At 48.5% G+C, this 16,838-nt stretch overlaps 1 protein-coding gene across 5 annotated transcripts in view; it reads right to left on the bottom strand.

The window, feature by feature from the left end:
* Window positions 1-16,838, bottom strand: part of GATB (glutamyl-tRNA amidotransferase subunit B) — a 119,784-nt gene that overhangs the window by 61,998 nt on the left and 40,948 nt on the right. For all 5 annotated transcript variants that reach the window (XR_008703593.1, XR_008703594.1, XM_055550638.1 and 2 more), the window contains exons 3-5: window positions 12,241-12,354; window positions 9,741-9,939; window positions 9,000-9,122 (exon numbers count right to left, since the gene is read on the bottom strand). Coding sequence is in view for 3 of the 5 variants with exons in the window: in XM_055550638.1 (XP_055406613.1) it covers window positions 9,000-9,122; window positions 9,741-9,939; window positions 12,241-12,354 (436 nt within the window). In the remaining 2 variants the exon portion in view is untranslated. The remainder of the gene's footprint in view (window positions 1-8,999; window positions 9,123-9,740; window positions 9,940-12,240; window positions 12,355-16,838) is intronic.

Below are 16,838 nucleotides of genomic sequence, written 5' to 3'. Positions count from 1 at the left end.
ACTGAATCATCTGAAAGGCCCATTCAGCTCAAAGGAAAACTTGCCAAGTATGCTGAGCTCTGCCCAACCCCATTTCAGTATTTGGGAGAGAACTTTTTTTGAGCTCTGAGAACCTTGAATAGGACCTCACTTGCTTTTAAAATAAAACCATCTCTCACAATTTAGACTTTTAATTTGGAAGAGGAACAAAAGCACGAGTTTCAGTGTCTCCCAGGGAAGATCACGCTCTGCAGATGCCTGAGGGACTCATTTAGTGTCCTGCAGTGTTGAAAGCGTTCACTTGCCTGGACTCAAATACAGTGCCCAACACGCACAAAAGGCGTTTTACCCAGTGAAGACGAAATGCCTTTTAAACAAATTAAGTTAAATTGCCTCAGGTCCACAAAAGCCTCACCAGCCAGGTTGGCTTCAACGCATTCTGCAACACCAGGGGAGGGCCTTCATGAGGACATTATCAAGCTCAATTTCCACCCTCTAGAAGCAGACATGTGTAACAGCAAAATGAAAAACCCCACCACTGAGCACAATGATATGGTGCAGTTACGTGCTATTTTTTTCTCCCCAAACACATCCACACATGAGAAATACAACACCAGGGCAGAAAACGGCTTCAGTCAACAGAAGCAGCCTGAGGATTTAGTGAAGGTCTGTTAAGCCATTTCATTCTGGTCATTCATTTCTGGTTTACTCTCCAGAACGCAGATAACAGGGTTTGACAAAAAGTAAGATAAAATAGTGTGACCCAACTTTACTGAAAATATTTCATATAGCTTATTTATCTACAATGAGTGGTATTTCTGTAAACGTAATACTACTTATTAGTATTAATAAGCACATAACATTTAATGAGCACAGGCTATTTGTCAAGACTTGTGATATGTTTTGTGTATATTATCACATTCACTCCCTACAATACAGCATTAATGACAAAGCCACTTAGATGTCCTTGAGGTGATTCACACTTGACAGTCCCCAAACGGAGTTCCAGGCTTCCTCCCACAAGGCTGTTGCTGGCTCGCTCAGCCCACTCTGCTGCCCAGCTCTTATCTGATACTCACCCAGCTTCTACAGCTGGAAGCAGAGGACAGGACTCCACCCCAGGTCTGGGACCATGGTGTCTGAAGCACCTACTCTGCTACCGCAGGTCTCCAGGCTGTTTGGCCTCCCTGTCGCGGCTGGCACCAGGAAGCAGGGGCACGCAGTGCTTAAACAGGAGGGCTCCGATCCCAGCTCAGTCACTTCCTGTGTGCCCTGGCCACACCACCCAACCTGTAAGCCTCCACTCCTCATGTACAACAGGCACAGCGGTAACAGTCTCCGGGGAAAGTAATGGGATTTAAATGTGAAGAAAAATTAATTTTAAAGAATGTTTTCTGAACAAATGAGCATGTTTAAACCAGCAGGCAGTACGGCCCTGGAAACATTTAGTGTATCGACGTGGGTACACGCTCCCCTCAGCAGACTGCTCCAAGGATCTCAACAGTAATGGCCACTGAGAAGGAAATGACTTCTGGAACCCAGGCCGAGCCAGCCCACGCTCATTAGCAAAACTATCAGGAACTCACTGAATCACAGCCCGGAGCAACTGAAGCTTCACTGCAAAAGCACGCGGGGGTCCACTGGCGCCCTCCGGGGTGGCCCTCGGTTCCAAGACCTGTCTCCACTGCGGTGGGGGCACGTAAGGACGAGCAAGGGGGCTGGGCTGACAGCTGAGGGCACCAACAGCGGGACCCCTGCAGACTCCAGGCGGACCTTAGCTCCCCACAGCACTCAGGACTCCCTCACACACGCTGCCGCTGTGCCGGGGGCAACGCTGTTGGATTCATATTTAGAAGCAACAAAAAGCATCATGACGAATGAGATTTAATAAACCCTCTCTGCCGTCACCGCCTGATGAGTCCTTGCTGCTCTGGTTTATCTCTTGGCAAGGACCTGATGGACTATTTCTCAGCTAACAGGTGGCCTGTTTATTATCCCATAGGTTTGGTAGGAACCACAGTTATTTTGAAAAAGAATGGAAAAATAAAAAGAATTTTTTAACAGCAATAGTGCAAAAATGGATAACCATTCAGCCTGCCCATATTTCATTTCTGTTCTATGTGTAAAAAGGCAGCAGGAGTCATAAATCTAGCATGGAAAGGTCTCTTATTCTAACACGGACCCTCTTTTCTATACACAGACTTGCAGGCAAGCTAACCTTTACGCCACTCAAACTCCTGTGGCTCTGTTTGTCCAGCCTGTAGCTTAAAGAAGACAGCAAATCAGCAAGTTCTGTCTCCAGATTCAACCCAGACCATGGCTTTGATGTTACAATTTGTTGCCCATAAAATGTCCTATGTGACAAAGATGACGTTACAGCTTCTGAAGTTCCTTTGTAACATGCAAATAAATGTGTGACAAAATGGTCAATAAATGGTATTATAACCTAACAGGCAGATGGATCATCTGCGTCGATAGTACTTAATGGCACCCCTTGTGACTACCTGAGATGGTTAATTGTGTGAACAGGACTGAGCCAAGGGGAGCCTGGATATTTGGTTAAATGTTATTTTGGATGTGTCCTTAGGGTGTTTCTGAAGGAGATTAACATTTGAACTGATAGTGAGTAAAGCAGACTACCTGTCCATGAGGGTGGGCCTCATTCAATCCACTGAAAACAAGAACAAAGGGCCCAGTGGGGGTGAAACCAAAGAAGATGCTATGGGGCTCCTGGACAACGAAGCCTTTCTGTGTCCCCCATTTCTTGCTTGTAGGGAACAGACTCCAGCCTCTGCGCCCTTCCCTGAGTTCCAAAGGGCAGATTCAAACATGCTAATCAGGGAAGGAAGGAGATGCATACACAAGGGAGGGGCAGGCAAGAAACACTAGTGCAGCCCTGGGGCGGGGTCCTGGTTCCGCCCCAGGAGATTCACACAACAAGCTCTTTATAAGAACTAAGATCAGATCAGATCAGTCACGTGTCCTACTCTTTGTGACCCCATGAATCGCAGCACGCCAGGTCCATCACCAACTCCCGGACTTCACTCAGACTCATGTCCATCAAGTCAGTGATGCCATCCAGCCATCTCATCCTCTGTCGTCCCCTTCTCCTCTTGCCCCCAATCCCTCCCAGCATCAGAGTCAACTCTTTTCCAATGAGTCAACTCTTCGCATCAGGTGGCCAAAGTACTGGAGTTTCAGCTTTAGCATCATTCCTCCCAAAGAAATCCCAGGGCTGATCTCCTTTAGAATGGACTGGTTGGATCTCCTTGTAGTCCAAGGGACTCTCAAGAGTCTTCTCCAACACCATAGTTCAAAAGCATCAATTCTTCGGCACTCAGCCTTCTTTACAGTCCAACTCTCACATCCATACATGACCACAGGAAAAACCAGAACTAAAGTCCGCAACAAATGGAAGATGTTAACTGTTTGAAGAAGCACTCTTCACTCCAGAGAAAAGATGACAGTTTGATAACCTTCAGTTCAGTCCTTCAGTCCTCTTGCGACCCCATCAACTGCAGCACGCCAGGCCTCCCTGTCGATCACCAACTCCCGGAGCCCACCCAAACCCATGTCCATTGAGTTGGTGATGCCATCCAACCATCTCATCCTCTGTCGTCCCCTTCTCCTCCTGCCCCCAATCCCTCCCAGCATCAGAGTCTTTTCCAATGAGTCAGCTCTTTGCATCAGGTGGCCAAAGTACTGGAGTTTCAGCTAGAGCATCAGTCCTTCCAATGTACATTCAGGACTGATTTCCTTTAGGATGGACTGGTTTGATAGCCTTGTAGTCCAAGGGACTCTCAAGAGTATTCTCCAACACCACAGTTCAAAAGCATCAATTCTTCAGTGCTCAGCTTTCTTTATAGTCCAACTCTCACATCCATATACGACTATTGGAAAAACCATAGCCTTGACTAGACGGACCTTTGTTGGCAAAGTAATGTCTCTGCTTTTTAATATGCTGTCTAGGTTGGTCATAACTTTTCTTCCATGGAATATCATTTTATTTCATGGCTGCAGTCATCATCTGCAGTGATTTTGGAGCCCCCAAAAATAAATTTTGCCACTGTTTACACTGTTTCTCCATCTATTTGCCATGAAGTGATGGGATCAGATGCCATGATCTTAGTTTTCTGAATGTTGAGCTTTAAGCCAACTTTTTCACTCTCCTCTTTCACTTTCATCAAGAGGCTCTTTAGTCCTTCTTCACTTTCTGCCATAAACGTGGTGTCATCTGCATATCTGAGGTTATTGATACTTCTCCCAGCAACCTTGATTCTAGCTTGTTTCCTCCAGCCCAGTGTTTCTCATGATGTACTCTGCATAGAAGTTAAATAAGCAGGGTGACAATATATAGCCTTGACGTATTCCTTTTCCTATTTGGAACCAGTCTGCTGTTCCAGATCCAGTTCTAACTGTTGCTTCCTGACCTGCATATAGGTTTCTCAAGAGGCTGGTCAGGTGGTCTGGTATTCCCATCTCTTTCAGAATTTTCCACACTTTGTTGTGATCCACACAGTCAAAGGCTTTGGCATAGTCAATAAAGCAGAAATTGATGTTTTTCTGGAACTCTCTTGCTTTTTCAATGATCCAGCGGATGTTGGCAATTTGATCTCTGGTTCTTCTGCCTTTTCTAAATCCAGCATGAACACCTGGAAATTCACTGTTCACATATTGCTGAAGCCTGGCTTGGAGAATTTTGAGCATTACTTTACTAGCGTGTGAGAGGAGTGCAATTGTGCGGTAGTTTGAGCATTCTTTGGCATTGCCTTTCTTTGGGATTGGAATGAAAACTGACCTTTCCCAGTCCTGTGGCCACTGCCGAAGTTTTCCAAATTTGCTGGCATATTGAGTACAGCACTTTCACAGCATTATCTTTCAGGATTTGAAAGAGCTCAACTGGAATTCCATCACCTCCACTAGCTTTGCTCATAGTGATGCTTTCTAAGGCCCACTTGACTTCATATTCCAGGAGCCCTGGCTCTAGGTGAGTGATCACACCATTGTGATTATCTGGGTCACGAAGATCTTTTTTGTACAGTTCTGTGTATTCCTGCCATCTCTTCTTAATATCTTCTGCTTCTGTTAGGTCCCTACCATTTCTGTCCTTTACTGAGCCCATCTTTGCATGAAATGTTCCCTTGGTATCTCTAATTTTCTCGAAGAGATCTCTAGCCTTTCCCATTCTTTTGTTATCCTCTATTTCTCTGCACTGATCACTTAGGAAGGCTTTCTTATCTCTCTTTGCTATTCTTTGGGATTCTGCATTCAAATGGGTATATCTTTCCTTTTCTCCTTTGCTTTTGGCTTCCCTTGTTTTCTCAGCTATTTGTAAAGCCTCCTCAGATAGCCACGTTGCTTTTTTGCATTTCTTTTTCTTGGGGATGGTCTTGATCCCTGTCTCCTGTACAATGTTAGGAACCTCTGTCTATAGTTCATCAGGCACTCTGTCTATCAGATCTATTCCCTTAAATCTATGTCTCACTTCCACTGTATAGTCATAAAGGATTTGATTTAGGTCATACCTGAATGGTCTAGTGATTTTCCCTACTTTCTTCAATTCAAGTCTGAATTTGGCAATAAGAAGTTCATGATTTGAGTCACAGTCAGCTCCCAGTCTTGTTTTGCTTACCGTATACACCCTCTCCATCTTTGGCTGCAAAGGATATAATCAATCTGATTTTGGTGTTGACCATCTGGTGATGTCCACGTGTAGAGTATTTTCTTGTGTTGTTGGAAGAGGGTGTTTGCTATGACCAGTGCCTTCTCTTGGCAGAACTCTATTAGTCTTTGTTTGCCCTGCTTCATTCTGTACTCCAAGGCCAAATTTGCCTGTTACTCCAGGTGTTCCCTGACTTCCTACTTTTGCATTCCAGTCCCCTATAATGAAAAGGACATCTTTTTTGGGTGTTAGTTCTAGAAGGTCTTGTAGGTCTTCATAGAACCGTTCAACTTCAGCTTCTTCAGTGTTACTGGTTGGGGCATAGACTTGGATTACCATGATATTGAATGGTTTGCCTTGGAGATGAACAAAGATCATTCTGTCAGTTTTGAGACTGCATCCAATTACTGCATTTTGGACTGTTTTGTTGACTATGATGGCTACTCCATTTCTTCTAAGGGATTCTAGCCCACAGTTGTAGATATAATGGCTATCTGAATTATGTTCACCCATTCCAGTCCATCTTAGTTCACTGATTCCTAGAATGTCAATGTTCACTCTTGCCATCTCCTGTTTGACCACTTCCAATTTGCCTTGATTCATGGACCTAGCATTCCAGGTTCCTATGCAGTACTGCTCTTTACAGCATCGGACCTTGCTTCTATCACCAGTCAATCCACAAGTGGGTGTTGTTTTTGCTTTGGCTCCATCTCTTCATTCTTTCTGGAGTTATTTCTCCACTGATCTCTGGTAGCATATTGGGCACCTACCAACTGGGGGAGTTCATCTTTCAGTGTCCTATCTTTTGCCTTTTCATACTGTTCATGGGGTTCTCAAGGCAGGAATACTGAAGTGGTTTACCATTTCCTTCTCCAGTGGACCACATTTTGTCAGAACTCTCCAGTATGACCTGTCCATCTTGGGCAGCCCTACAGTGCATGGCTCATAGTTTCACTGAGTCAGACAAGGCTGTGGTCCACGTGATGAGACTGATAACCTTGAGAACCACAGAAGCTCATCAGGAGATCACCTGAGGCTAGATTCAAGGAGCAAGGCCCTGCACACACCCAGCTCTTTGCCAGCAACCCCACCCTTCAATCACTGGTGTAAAACTCTTCACCAAATCCTCCCAGGTTGGGACACACAGTGTTGAGGGGCATGGATCCACCTGAAACAGGGAGGGTACAACCCTTGAAAGAGTGACGTAGCCTGAGAAGTCAACATAAACTGATTAGAACCAAATAGGTCCAAGATGGTGGGCAAGCTGACTTCCACTATCCCTGAGCCTCAGTGTATGCTCACTGTAAAACAGGAGCAAGCTAAGTTACACAACCACAGGTGCCAGGACAGTTCCCAGGCTCATCATCAAAGACCAAAAAGTGAGCAGTGCCCCAATTCCTGGAAATCTCCATCCCTTCCCCAAAACAGTTGGAATAATCCTCCCAGTCATTAGCCTATGAAATTACCCAGCTCATAAAAGCTAACTATACCATATTTCAAGGCCCCTCTCACCTCATGAGATGGTCTACAGCCTGTCTGTGGAATGTGTTTCTCTCTAAATAAATCCGCTTCTCACCTATCACTTTATCTCTCACGGAATTCTTTCTGCAACGAGACATCAAGAACCTAAATCTTAATCTTCATTGGGCTTCCCTGGTGGCTCAGATGGTAAAGAATCCGCCTGCAATGTGGGAGACCTGGGTTCAAACCCTGGGTTGGGAAGACCCCTGGAGGGGGGCATGGCAACCCGCTCCAGTATTTTTGCCTGGAGAATCCCTGTTGACAGAGGAGCCTGGCGGGCTACAATCCATGGGGTCACAAAGAGTCAGACATGATTGAGTGACTTAGAACAGGTAACCTTCATTAAGTACTAAAACAAGGTGTGTGATCTTAGTTGGAACACTGTGGGTTTTCGCCAGATTTTGAGTCCCTGGCTGCGTGGGTTCAAGTCGCAGTCAGGGTTATAGCCAGGTTGTGGGCACAAGTCCCAGTCTGAATTACACAGTTTCACCTGTTTGCCTGGCAAAAAAAAATCAAGCTATTCTTTTCTATTTCACCCAAAACTCTTTCTCTGAGATTTGATTTAGCACTGGTGCAGAGGCTGAGTTTTCAGCATCAGGGGAAATCTGCTGTCTCTGCTTGACTGCCTTGGAGCTGGGATAGCAGTCTTGCCTTGGACTCGGGCTCAGATTGGAATGTACACCCCTGGTTGTCCTGATTCTCAGGCCTTCAGTCTCAAGCTGGAACAATAATACTATTGGCTCTCCTGCTGCTTGCTGACTGTAAATCTTGATGACATCTCAGCCTCCACAATCACATGAGCTAATTCCTTATAGTTAATCTCTTTATATCTCTCTCTCTCACACACACATACACATATTTATTCTGTTTCTCTGAAAAATCTAGACTAACACACCAACGTACAGACCAGTGGATTAACCCATTGCAGACGAAGAACTTGCTCCCTTTCTCTACACTGTCAGGGAGTGCTCTGTGAGTGGCAGTTTTTTAAAAGACCCTGAGAACAGAAAATAGAGGGAAACCACAGAAGAGACAAGCATGGGGATATAAGGATGGGCAGAGCAGTGACAGGAGGGGCAGAGCATGGGGATATAAGGATGGGCAGAGCAGTGACAGGAGGGGCAATAAAGAAACTGACCGAAACTTGTGACCTTTATATCCAATCGGCAAACACTTAAAATGTATAGTTTCCTTGATCCCAAATTTGCACAGTTTCTTTTGTTTAACTCCCTATTACATTTCTATTATGTATATCTAAGAAATATAATTTAAATTATAAATGCATTTAACTTTATCTCACAGTTAAAGTTTTGTGAAATCATAGTCTTGGTTTGCAGTTGATACAATTTGGCTTCAGTTTTACCTGGATGAAAACTTTGTATAAAAGGCAGAAAAGAAAAAGACCCAAAGGAAAAGCATTAACTGGCAATTAAGCACTGTCCACACAGAACTCACAAGCTAAGGGCTACTCTGGATAAATACGCTGTCTTCTCTCTGAGGCTGATGAAGCTGTTCAAACACATTATTTTATTAATTCTCACAGCATCCTGATGCAAGAAGCAGGAGGACGCCTCTGGTCCCTCAACTTCTAATCTCACACTCTAGGGCTCAGTTGCCTCTGTAGGGCTGCTGTTTGTGCGTTTATTTTTGGTCAGGGGCTCAGAAAAGAATCCATGGGAATTCTAAGGGGCAGAAAACACCCTGAGGGAGAAAAGGCTGAGAAAAGATATAAACAATCCCACTATAGCTAATGTAGAGGATACACTCCAGTGAGAAGAGAGCACAGAAGCAGAGAGGGAGAAGGGGGAGAGGAGCGAGCTTCTTCTGCGGCTTTTACCTGCCATGTTTGCCTGGCTGGTCCCCAAGGCCTGAAGAATCAGCTGCAGCTCCCTGACGGCTGTGGCCGCCTCTTCTCCACAGGACATGTCCGGCTCCAGGACCACTTCCAGAAGGCCGATCCCTACCAGAAAGACAGGGTCAGCCTGACCGGACCTCTCTAGTTTCGGTCCCCAGGCACATCAGGCTAGAGTTTTAGGAAAACCCTGCGCCACTGACGGGCTTCCTGAGTGGCTCAGTGGTACAGAATCTGCCTGCAATGCAGGAGACGTCAGGTCTGATCCCGGGGTCAGGAAAGTCCCCTGGAGGAGGGCGTGGCTACCCACTCCAGGATTCTTGCCTGGAGAACTCCATGGACAGAGGAGCCCGGCGGGCCACAGTCCATGGGGCTGCAGAGTGGGACACTGAGCGACTGAGCGTGCACACTCATTGATGGGCTCCGACTCACTTCTCTTTACCCTCACTTCTGAATTTTTAACTTCGGTTCTTTTAATGTCTGCTTCCGACACCAAGCTGCTTGGTCCCTGACTAGGTAGTGACGTGGATCTCAGTTTAGTCGTGGGTTAGAAGCCAGTCCACAGAAAGCATAGTCCCCACCTGGCTCGCTAATCAGCTCCACCAACACCAATGTTGATATCCTGACCCATCTGTCAACCTCCGGGGCCTTTTCCTCACCTGGTTTGGGAAAACCCCGGAGGGGATGGGCCGTGGCAGGAAGGAAGACGAGCATCCCCAAGCCTACCTGCCCTGTTCAGGTCAATGAGCGTCTGGGACCGCAGGTCGTCGTGCAGGCTTTTGCCACTGTCCTGCTCCAGCTGGATCTGCTTCACCCTCACGGTCCTGGTGACCACCTGACTTGGCTTCCTCCCCACACAGACGCTGTACGCCAAGCTCCCGTTCACAGCGATCGGTAGCCTCTGCTGGGTAATCTGGTAGCCCGCCTGCAGGCAAATGGGGGCCAGAGTCACTAGTCTGTAAGTCAAAGCTGGGAACCAGTTGATCACTCCTTTTAATGTCCTAAAACTACAAGCTTACTTAAAAACACAATATGAGCACAACAAAAAAAGGAAAACGAGCCGAAAGATTAGTCTATGCGCTGCGGCCATAATCTAGCCTGGCCTCTCCTGACTTCTCTGAGTCCCCCGTCCCCACGCCCCCAATAATGAAGCAGTAAAGCACACAGATCCTCGCTCTTCCCTGCGGAGTACCATTCTGGGGACTAACAGTCATCTCTCTGTCTGCAGCCTCTGAGAAAAGAGCCTGCTGTTTCCACTTAGCTCATTAGCTCAGCCCTGCATCTGCTTACTGGGCTCCTGACAGACCCTCTTACTGGGAGCGCTGGCTAAGCACCCTGCCACCGCATCTCAGCGCAGCCGCCAGCAGCTGCCAGCGCTGCGAGGCTGGTTTTGCTCCTGCGCTCTGAGCTAACTGATCATGTCAGATGCCCTCCCTGAAAAAACTTCCCTTGTTCCTCGAGCCAGAAGATGCGGTGACACTCACGCTCCCCTAACAGGAAGCATGGAGTGCTGAAACACGGATGGGTGTCGCCAGCGCTCCCTCACCACCTTCTGAGCGGGCAGGAAGGGCTCCTTTCAGATGCACGTACACTGAAGACAGGGCAGGTTAGACTCGGCGAAGAACCGGGGATGACACTGGCGCAGCACCCCCACTGTTCCCGGCGCTCCACACCGTTTAGTTCTCAGCAGAGCCCCAGGAACAGAGCACAGGGATGGAGAGACTAAGGCCCCATGGCCAAAGCCACAGAGCCAGTAAGCTTCAACATTAGGATCTGAACTCGGGTGACCTGGCTCCACAGTCTATGTTCCTGGCTTCCTGGCCAGCCCTGTTCAAGCTTAAGCTGTATCAGAATCACCTGGCAGGGCGGTCAAACCACAGATCTTCTGACCCCACCTGAAGCGTTTCTGACTCTGCAGGTCTGGGGTGGTGCCTGAGAATCTGTATTTTCTGACACGTTCCTAGGAGACGCTGATGCTCGTGGCCTGGGGAACATACTTTGAGAACCACTGCATTAGGCCACCTTGTTTTCTGTGCTAAGACAGCAAGTCTTAATCTGTAAAAATTAAACTCTGGGAATGGTTGCCAACTAAAATACAGATGCTCTGTGAAAATGTGATAATATGAATAAACTGTGTAGATAAAAACGAACACTTTTTTAGTATAAGCATGTCCCGTGTAATATTTGGCAACAGTAACTCCAGATTATGTGAGCTACCTGGGCCAGAAAGATCAGAAAGCCAGAAAAAATAAAGCATCTCATTTTTCACTTGCTTACTGCTACATCTCCCACCTTAACCAAACTCGTTATCGCTCTTAAAAGATGAATAATGCAGTTTAATTATTTCTTCCCTACCAGGCAGTGGAACTTGCTAAAAAGCTGGCAGTCAGAGGGGAAAAATAGCAGCAACTAGAGAATTCAGGTTCCCGCTGCACTTTTTATTTAATTCCACTCCTGCGTGCACCTGCTGAAAGCAGCTCACCCCCGCCTTCAGTTCCGGGAGAATAACGTGAAACAGAATCAGCACTGCCGACGGCCTGAACCTCAAGCGGGGCCACACTCGCCACCAGAGGCTCAGAGCAAATCAAACATCATTTGGGAAACCCACTCAACATTACAGTTTTGGTTCAGTTCAATACTATGAAAAATTGGCTCCAGTTCACACTGGCTTTTCTCATAAAGAAAAAAAACTTTCTAATTTTAAGGAGAAGGCAGGTTAATATCGGGTTTACTGCTTTGCCAAAAACTGTCATCCATCCAGGCTTCTGGTTCATGTTTCCGCTTACTACTGTCCACTTACGCGGCCCTTGGGGACGGCAGGCATGTCTGCAGAGGAGATGGTCTATTACTGGGAATCCCGACTTGACAGAGGGGTGCTCTCCCTGTCCTCCGAGCCACAGGATGCATTGACCACTGCACGGAGGTGGCTTCTGTCCTACATGGCGATTAGCACCAAACCCCACAGCTGGGCTGAGCCTGAGAACGCAGACTGCCTCCCCTCTGTGGTCAATTACAAACGAGCCCCCAGAAGCACGAGGCTCCTGGTTGGAGCTGGCAATCAGGACCCCGCGTCCGATCTGGTCTACATTGCAGGGAACTGGCTTCATCAGCCAGGCAGGGCCCTCCGCAGGGCTGGACTGAGCTCTGGCTGAGGATGCACGCAGCACCCCCCACAGCCAAGTCCTGGCTCTGGGTACAGGGATGGACAGACAGACAGTGTACTCACAGGGAGGTCTGCATAGAAGTAGTGCTTCCGGTCAAACAAGGACTTCCTGTTGATGTGACAGTCCAGGGCTAGGCCGGTCATCACGGCTGCTTCCACGCACCGCCTGTTGAGGACCTGCGGGGACAGGACACTCACCGTCTGAGCAATTATGCTTCCCTGTGGACATCCTCCCTGGACCTGCGATCTCACCCTTCAACAGGTATGAGCTCTGGTTCTTCTTATGGGCAGCTCAGCTCACAAGCCAACTCAGTGTGTCTGGAATTGGGGAAGTGAGTGAAAGTTGTGTCGGACTCTCTGTGACCCTATGGCCTGTAGCCCGCCAGGCTCCTCTGTCCATGTGATTCTCTAGGCAAGAATACTGCAGCGGGTAGCTGTTCCCTTTTCCAGGGGATCTTCCCAACCCAGGGACTGAACCCAGGTCTCCCTCACTGCAGGTGGATTCTTTACCATCTGAGCCACCAGCAAAGCCCAAATTGGGCAAAGTTGATTAAAAAGTCATGGTGGTGGTGGGCACTTAATAACTGCCTCGTCTGGAGTCCTTTCCCCTGACACCTGACACGACATCAAAGTTAACACAGAGGGTCCCAGCAAAGCTCAGGAGAGAGAGAACTATAAGGAATACCTTAGTCTCATCCCACTGCTAGCAGAACAAGAAGCTGCTCAGAACACACAGAGGCACTGACTCCTGGAGGAGGATTGGAGAAGCAGCCCTCCAAACAACCTCGGTGAGGCTGGGAAACACGGAGACACAGAGAGAATGCGCTTCTGGAACCGACAGGGCTGCAGCCATCTCCCCCAGGGCTGGGAAGTGCCGCGCGCCTGCCTCCTGCTTCGGGTCCAGGCCCAGCTGAGCCCCCAGAAGGCGGGCCTGGGCACGCTTCCCCTTCACCTCCTGCCCCTGGGGCTCCCGAGTTCCTTTTGGATCCCACCCTGTTCAGCTTTCAGGAGCATAAGACCAAGGAAGGGCTAGCATATTTTCCAGCTCCAAAGGAAGCAAACAGCTTTCGGAAATCTGGGTGGGTAAGTGGCCGGATTAAGGTGGACAACTAGAGATAAGGAAAAAATGTATTGAGATGTGGAGTCAGACAGGCCCTCACCCCTCTTGCGCTGTGTGTCTGTACAGCTGCAGGCCTGGAAGCCACAGTTCCCCATCTCAGGGAGAGAGAGCGAGTTACCGTCCACCATGCAGAGTGGGCAGTCACAGCTGGCTACAATCACAGCCCCTCTAGGGCAGGAATTCAATAAACAGTCCCTTTTCCCCACTCTGCTTCAGGGGAAGTTTTGAGGACTGCGCTTGCTCTGCAATATGTTTCTGTTTTTCATTAGAATATTTATGAGGTTCTTTAGTGCATTTAGTATGTTTTTATCTGTGTAAGGCTTTCCGGCTAAGGTTTTTCACAATCGCCATTTTATTTCCACCTCACAGCAACTCTGTAAAGAAGCAATTTGTACTATTTCAACGTATCAGAAAAAGAATAAAGACCCAGAAAGACCAAGAGACTCGCCCAGACCTCAGAGCAGGCAAATGATAAAGCCAGCTCGAGTCCACACGTGCCCGAGCCCAGAGGGTGACAGACAGAATCCCCGTGGTGTGGGGACCAGGCACCCAGACACGGGTGGGACTTGTTGATCAGACAGAGTCTAAATGCAAACCTGTGTAAGAAAACGTGAGAGGTATCTCTGCTTGCTGCAACATACAACCCCCCTCAGCCCCCCCCCCCCCCCCCCCCCACCAAAGAAAAAGCCAACAGCAAACCTCCCTCCTAAAAACATCCTCCCAGGCCTGGTTTTGGAAGCCAGGTTACAAAATGGAGCTGTCTCACAGCTTCTATTCAGAGCTCTTCATTTTGGGCCAAGTAATATTGTCAGCTCTTAAGTAATAATGGTTTTCATGAAAAGATGTGTGTGTGCTGGGGGCGCCGGGGTGGGGAGACACAGGATGCTCTAATTATCGATGTTTTTACTTGCTAATGTTTGGCGTTTTACTGAACAGTTGTTACCACAATATAAATAGAGCTGGTGGAGAATCCTGCCAAATTCAAGCCTGCAGATCTGATCTGGGCCAAGGCGCACGAGAACCTGAAGCTGGGGTCCTGCCCCAAGGCTCGCCCCTCTGGGGCTGGGCAGCAGCGTGGCGTGCCTGGAGACTGCTGGACTGGCCGCCTGTCAGTTCTTGCTTTTCCACCCCACTCTTCTCTAACCACCGCATTCTCTCTCGTCTCTGCCCAGTCTGCCCCTTTGGGACCAACCTGCTCCCTCTTTCTAGGCCTGGAGAGCACCCAGGTCTGTTTTGCTTGCTTCTTTCTGAGCATGTGTTGCTAATAAACACCCCGTGCCTGGTGCTGTGGGGGAGTGGAGAGCCACGGGTGATCACAGACTCACTCTCCCCGTGTGCGCACGAGTACCTGGGCACTTGATAAACCATCATCAATTTCCAAAGGATAAGAATGCGGTAAAACACATAAACATTACAGCAGTATTGAATATACTTTAATCTTTTCTTGATGATTTAGAAGGCCTGGAGCACTTCAGGGTCAGGGTTATAAGCATGCATCATCACCACACTACAGTTGCACAGAGGGGCTAGTAAACAGAGAGAGCCAGTTAAAAGAATGCCAAGAAAAAAGAATTTATTACAATCCACTCAAGCTGCTTGTGACAGATGGAGGTCCAGGTCAGCATGTTCTGAGGAGAGGATGCAGAATTGGAAACTTCAGCTGGGGCTGTCTTTATCTCACACGGTGCCTTCAGTGTCTATACAGACAGTTCTAGGCTTGAGGGGTGCCGAGCCACACAGGACGCTGCCGCTGGCCTCAAGGAACGTGCGCTGGGGACGTGAGCCTGCCGGCATGGCCTCCACCCTCTCCAAGTGCGTCATCCCCATGAGCACGGTCCTGATAAAGGCTCAAACCCTACAGCGTCCTGCGGCCTAAAATCACTTGGTGACCGCCATGTCTACACGGGAAAGGCCAGCCTCTGCCACGGTCTAGCGCTGGCCTCCATCTTCAGTTCCATCTCCTAACACACACACACACACACACACACACGCACACACACGCACACAGGAAAGGCCAGCCTCTGCCAGGGTCTAGCACTGGCCTCCATCTTCAGTTCCATCTCCTAACACACACACACACACACACACACGGGAAAGGCCAGCCCCTGCCACGGTCTAGCGCTGGCCTCCATCTTCAATTCCATCCCCTAACACACACACACACACACACACACACACCCTGTCCTCTGCTGCATGGTCTAGCGCTGGCCTCCATCTTCAATTCCATCTCCTAACACACACACACACACACGGGAAAGGCCAGCCTCTGCCACATTCTAGCGCTGGCCTCCATCTTCAATTCCATCCCCTAACACACACACACACACACACACACACACACACCCCCACCCCGCACCCCGTCCTCTGCTGCATGGTCTAGCGCTGGCTTCCATCTTCAATTCCATCTCCTATCTCTCTCACACACACACACAACCCGCCCTCGGCTCCCCGGTCCAGTTCTCCTATACAAACAATGCTGACTGCTGACTGCCCTATTCTTATTCACAATCTACAGAGATGTCACCAAGTCTGGGCAACTTTCCTTACTCTTCTTCCCATGTGCCTTGCTGACCTTCCACAAGCGTCCATTTGTGCTTGCACCACGGTGGGTCAGATGTGTGTGCATGTATTGCCCCGAACTAGGTTCCATGAGAATGGGCACTGCCTGTTCCCCCTTGGACCTGGAGCCGCACAGAGAACGAAAGGCAGTGGTGCTCAGGAATGTGCGCTGAGCTCCAGTGAAGAGGGAGGGGATGGGCATCCAGGGTGGGTCTCAGAGAGGCCGAAACACCTCTCCTCTAGGCTGTTACCTCCACCCACTGGCCTTCAGATGTATTTCTGGAAGTGCCCTGAAGCCATGACCAATCACATGTGACAAGATCAAAGAGGAATGAAAAAACTCCGAAGACTAACGTGTCCTGAAGATGCAAGTTTCAGAATTTTCTTTGCAATTCACATAAAGTAGACTACAGAAGGGCTCATGGGTAACCACAGCAGCTTCCCTATGGAAGGAAACCAATGCTCCTTGGCACTCACAAAGCACAGCTCTCTCCACGGAGCCTGAGCACAGCTCACTCTGGCTTCGGGAACCATCGATGGCAAGTGCTGGCTGCATGCTCTTTATGTCAGGAGGTGGGCTGGGCACACCACACGCACGTGCCAGGCAATCCCCTCGGCAGTCCTAGGGCAGGTACCACCGTGATTGTCATCTTACAGATAAGGAAGGAAAGCACAGAGGTTACGTAACTTGCCACAGGTGACTAAGTAGCAGGACATCAGACCCCAGAGCCCAGACTCTCAACTACACTCTTACCGTAAATCTTCAAAGAAGGAGGCGCATGAGTGTGGGCACTCAAGCCCGCTAACACTGAGCCATAATTCTCTAGCAGCAGCTCAAACCAAACCCTTCCAGAGAGGCAGATACTGTTTCTAGCAATTTTCTTCCTGCCAGTTTTTCTACGTGCACAGGCTTGTTTTCAGATGTCTAACTCTAAAAAGGTGAGCACTGTATTCTCTGAATTTTGTAAAACACTCCGTACAC

The sequence above is a fragment of the Bubalus kerabau genome, chromosome 16 (assembly GCF_029407905.1).
Source record: "Bubalus kerabau isolate K-KA32 ecotype Philippines breed swamp buffalo chromosome 16, PCC_UOA_SB_1v2, whole genome shotgun sequence".
In the NCBI taxonomy this organism is placed as follows: Eukaryota; Metazoa; Chordata; class Mammalia; order Artiodactyla; family Bovidae; genus Bubalus; species Bubalus kerabau.
The sequence above is the reverse complement of the archived record's forward strand: the minus strand, read 5'-3'. Positions and strand labels throughout refer to the sequence as shown.